This window comes from Scylla paramamosain, chromosome 11, assembly GCF_035594125.1.
Source record: "Scylla paramamosain isolate STU-SP2022 chromosome 11, ASM3559412v1, whole genome shotgun sequence".
In the NCBI taxonomy this organism is placed as follows: domain Eukaryota; kingdom Metazoa; phylum Arthropoda; class Malacostraca; order Decapoda; family Portunidae; genus Scylla; species Scylla paramamosain.
The window spans coordinates 1185001-1189014 of NC_087161.1; the positions used below are offsets into that span (position 1 = coordinate 1185001).

Genomic DNA, 4014 nt, shown 5'->3' on the forward strand with positions numbered 1-4014 from the left:
ACCCACCACACTCCACGCCACCAGTCTCTCATCCACCCTCCTGATTCTTTCCACCTCATCAGTTCTTCCCCATCATTCCCACCACCTTTCTGCATCGTCTCTCATTCATTCATTCTCTTCTTTTACAATGCTTTTTATTAACTTATTGTATGTTTTAGCTGATGTTAACTTATTAGTAGTTTTTATCTATTTGTAAAAGTAGTAATAGTAGTAGTAGTGGTGGTAGCAGTAGTAGTAGTAGTAGTAGTAGTAGTAGTAGTAGTAGTAGTAGTAGTAGTAGTAGTAGTAGTAGTAGTAGTGTAGTAGTAGCAGTAGTAGTAGTTTATCTCTCTCTCTCTCTCTCTCTCTCTCTCTCTCTCTCTCTCTCTCTCTCTCTCTCTCTCAAATGTCTTCCCCTCTCCTCCCTCCCTTTTCCTTCCCTTCTCTCCCCTTCATTTCCTTTCCCCATACATTAAACACCCCTTCTCCCTTCCTTCAAACCTTCATCCCTTCATCCCTCACCCCTACAAGACCCATTCCCTCACCTCTTCATTCACCCTTCCATCCACACCACATCAAAAACAAAACAAACAAACAAGCAAATATTAACAGTTGTTTAAGATACAGACTGGTGATGGTGAGAAACAAACAAACGGACAAACAAACAAGGAGGGGATCAATAATAACAAGTGAATGAGTTTGTCTACATTTAGCTTCCCCCATGACATTTAGAGGAGGAGGAGGAGGAGGAGGAGGAGGAGGAGGAGGAGGAGGAGGAGGAGGAGGAGGATGCTTTTTCTACATATGATTGTGTGTGTGTGTGTGTGTGTGTGTGTGTGTGTGTGTGTGTGTGTGTGTGTGTGTGTGTGTGTGTGTGTGTGTGTGTTACTGTACAATTTTTTTACTCCCTCTAAAACAAGTTACACACACACACACACACACACACACACACACACACACACACACACACACACACACACACACACACACTTTTCTTTCTTGCACCTCCAATTGTATTTAAACTGTATACAATTATGAAAGCTAAAAATAAAAGCAAAAAAAAAATTATAAATAAATAAATAAATAAATAAATAAATAAATAAATAAATACTTGGACGGTTATGTAAAATGTTGTCAAAAGCTTTATCAAGTTTACTGTTGATGAATAAATAAATAAATACATTGATAAACCAAACATTTACAAATATTAAAGTGTTCTAAATAAAACAAGAATAAATATGTCAAATAAAAGAGGTTTGAGTAGTATTAAGTGGCATTAACTCAATGAAAAACTTGAAAAAAAGTTAGAATGGTAAAGTTTTTGACATGAAAAAGGTTACGAGCACACACACACACACACACACACACACACACACACACACACACACACACACACACACACACACACACACACACACACATCACATAGGTCTTGACAAAACTCTATGGTTTAAGAACACCACTTTTTATTCTCTCTCTCTCTCTCTCTCTCTCTCTCTCTCTCTCTCTCTCTCTCTCTCTCTAGACAATCATTACATCACCCAGCCTTCTCATATAAAAAGGATAATAACTAAAAACACAGGTGGAATGAGATAATGATACACTGTAATTATCTGAAGCAGACTGTAATTACAAGAAGCACCTCTGGTTATGAAGAGTTATGAGATGACCATACTGAGGTGATGAGGTGAACAAGACAGGTGAAGAGGTGAATGGATGAAAGACAAGAGGTGAGGTCAGGTGAAGTGATGAGGGAAGAAAGGTTATCTCAGGTGGCAAGGTGATGAAGTAATGAGGGAAGAGCTCAGGTGTTGCCCTCTACTATAATGACTTCACCTGTGGACAATGTAACAAAAGCCCTCCAGGTGTCTAGACAGGAACACAAAGGATGCATCTCTTAATCACTGCAATGTGAGAGGCAAGAAAGGAGTGCCTTGTCTGTCTATGCTCCCAAGTTGAATGTTCTATGCCTGACACAATTAATTGCTTCATGTTTGGTGTTTTTATATATTTTTATCTGGATTAATTTTAATATTATGACCTTTTTTTCTGTTATAGTTTCATAAGTTAGTCTCACTCTTTTTTCTTCAACGGATTAGTGTTCATATTAGATATTGGTTATTCTCATGTTTCATATATTTTCAATGATCTAATGTCCAAATTTCATGTAAGTAAGTTGGTAGGAATCATATAAGTAACATTGCCACTTTATATCAGCCACACCAGTAGCTCCAGGCTCTCTTAGGTTCCCTCCACCCACTACCAGTTAAGAGTTGCACTGGTACATTGGGGAGCCAGGCAGGTAAGTCAGTCAAGATTCATATAGGTAATATTGCCACTTTATATCACCCACACCAGTAGCTCCAGTCTCTCTTAAGTTCCCTCCACCCACTGCCAGCTGAGAGTTGCACTGGTACATTGGGAAGCCAGCCAGGTAAGTCAGTCACCCTGCTACCGCCTAACACATCCCAGTGAACGCTGCACAACAATGGTCCACAAGGAAACCAGCCAACAGTAACACATAAAGCAGAGTGACTGAACCATGGGGAGGTCAGCCACATTTTGTTGTCATCCAAACAGGATATACATATTATTCTGCCACCCAACACCAAATAAATACCTGAAAATCTAACACATTACTCTCGCACAAGAAATGCTTATAGTTTTCCACACCATTGCTAGTATATATAAATGACAGTGACATGAAAAAAAGAGGAAGCAGCAATAATGGAGATATCTATATTATAATACAATCAAACAGCAATTACACAGAAAATTTTCCGTAAACCACATCCAACCATTCAAAATCTGTAGTTATGTCAAAATAAAATAATAACACAGATACGATGAAATAAGTAAAATTTCACTATCTCAAGAAGATTGTTCAGCGAAATGGTGTAAATGTTAACTTAAGATGCACACCCAAAACTTCTTTTCTCCTTCCCTATCCACAAATTCACGAGCTTGCTGGCAGTCCGCTGTTTTGTAGGTGTAGAAGCAAACACCAGCAAAATTTGACTTCCTAATTCAACAACCTACAACAGTGCAAACTTCACTGAGTAATACTGGTCCTTGTGATTACTATTATCATACCAAGCATTACTAATAATTAAATGAGATAAAAGTCACAAATTAACTGATAACACCATGCTCCTGAGGGTAATATCAACTGGAAAAAACTAATAACACTAGTAAAACCATTTAAGATCAACACAAATAACACTTTTAGAACCACCCACAAACACCACCAATGTCATTACCTAACACAAACATGTGCGTAACACTCATCACATTACCTTCCCGATGCACTCTTAGTCTCCATCCTGTCCTGCACTTGCACAATGCTCCCCCACGCGTAGCTATGAGATAACTGACTGGTAACTCACTCACACCACCATGCTGCCACACACGCGAGCTGCAGCGGGGAACGTCACAAAGGCCAAACAAGGCATCAAGAAGTGATAAAGGCAAGGCTAGCAACACAGCGCCTGACCTTCAAACTACTGCCCTCCTTACGAACAGTTCCTCTCTATTTAACTCGACTTAACTCACCTTCCTCAGCCCAGTCGGCCCCTCTCGGTTATCTGGCAGGTTTAGGGAAGTATAACGAAGGTCTGCAGCCTCCCATAGGGTCTGCCACGACTACACAAATGAAAATAAACGGAAAAAAAATAAAGAGCGTGTGGAGGACGTCAGAACTGCATCCCTCTCCGCCCCTCTCTCCGCTCAGCTGGTCTTGTGCTTCCTTCTCTCGTGTTGTTGTTTTGGTTCTGACGTATTACCGTAACCACCCGGAAAGACTTGCTCTCTCTCTCTCTCTCTCTCTCTCTCTCTCTCTCTCTCTCTCTCATTTGTTGCATTTTTTTTTATTTACTTTCATGAAGTTGTCCTCTCTCTCTCTCTCTCTCTCTCTCTCTCTCTCTCTCTCTCTCTCTCTCTGCTGCAGCAAGCATATATTTCACGGTACATGTGACTTTTGAAGAACAGAGAGCTTCAAAAGACTAGACAGATGTATAGGTGGGGATGATAGGGGGA

The 4014-nt window shown here is 40.1% G+C and overlaps 1 protein-coding gene across 3 annotated transcripts in view; it reads right to left on the bottom strand.

The window, feature by feature from the left end:
- Nucleotides 1-3709, bottom strand: part of LOC135104755 (mitochondrial uncoupling protein 4-like) — a 68782-nt gene extending 65073 nt beyond the window's left edge. The window contains exon 1 of one of the 3 annotated variants that reach the window (XM_064012329.1): nt 3532-3709. Coding sequence is in view for 1 of the 3 variants with exons in the window: in XM_064012327.1 (XP_063868397.1) it covers nt 3276-3301 (26 nt within the window). In the remaining 2 variants the exon portion in view is untranslated. Of the gene's footprint in view, nt 1-3275; nt 3431-3531 lie in introns of those variants that run through there. The other 2 variants (XM_064012331.1, XM_064012327.1) reach the window with 2 other exon arrangements.
- Between the last annotated feature and the right edge of the window lie 305 nt (nt 3710-4014).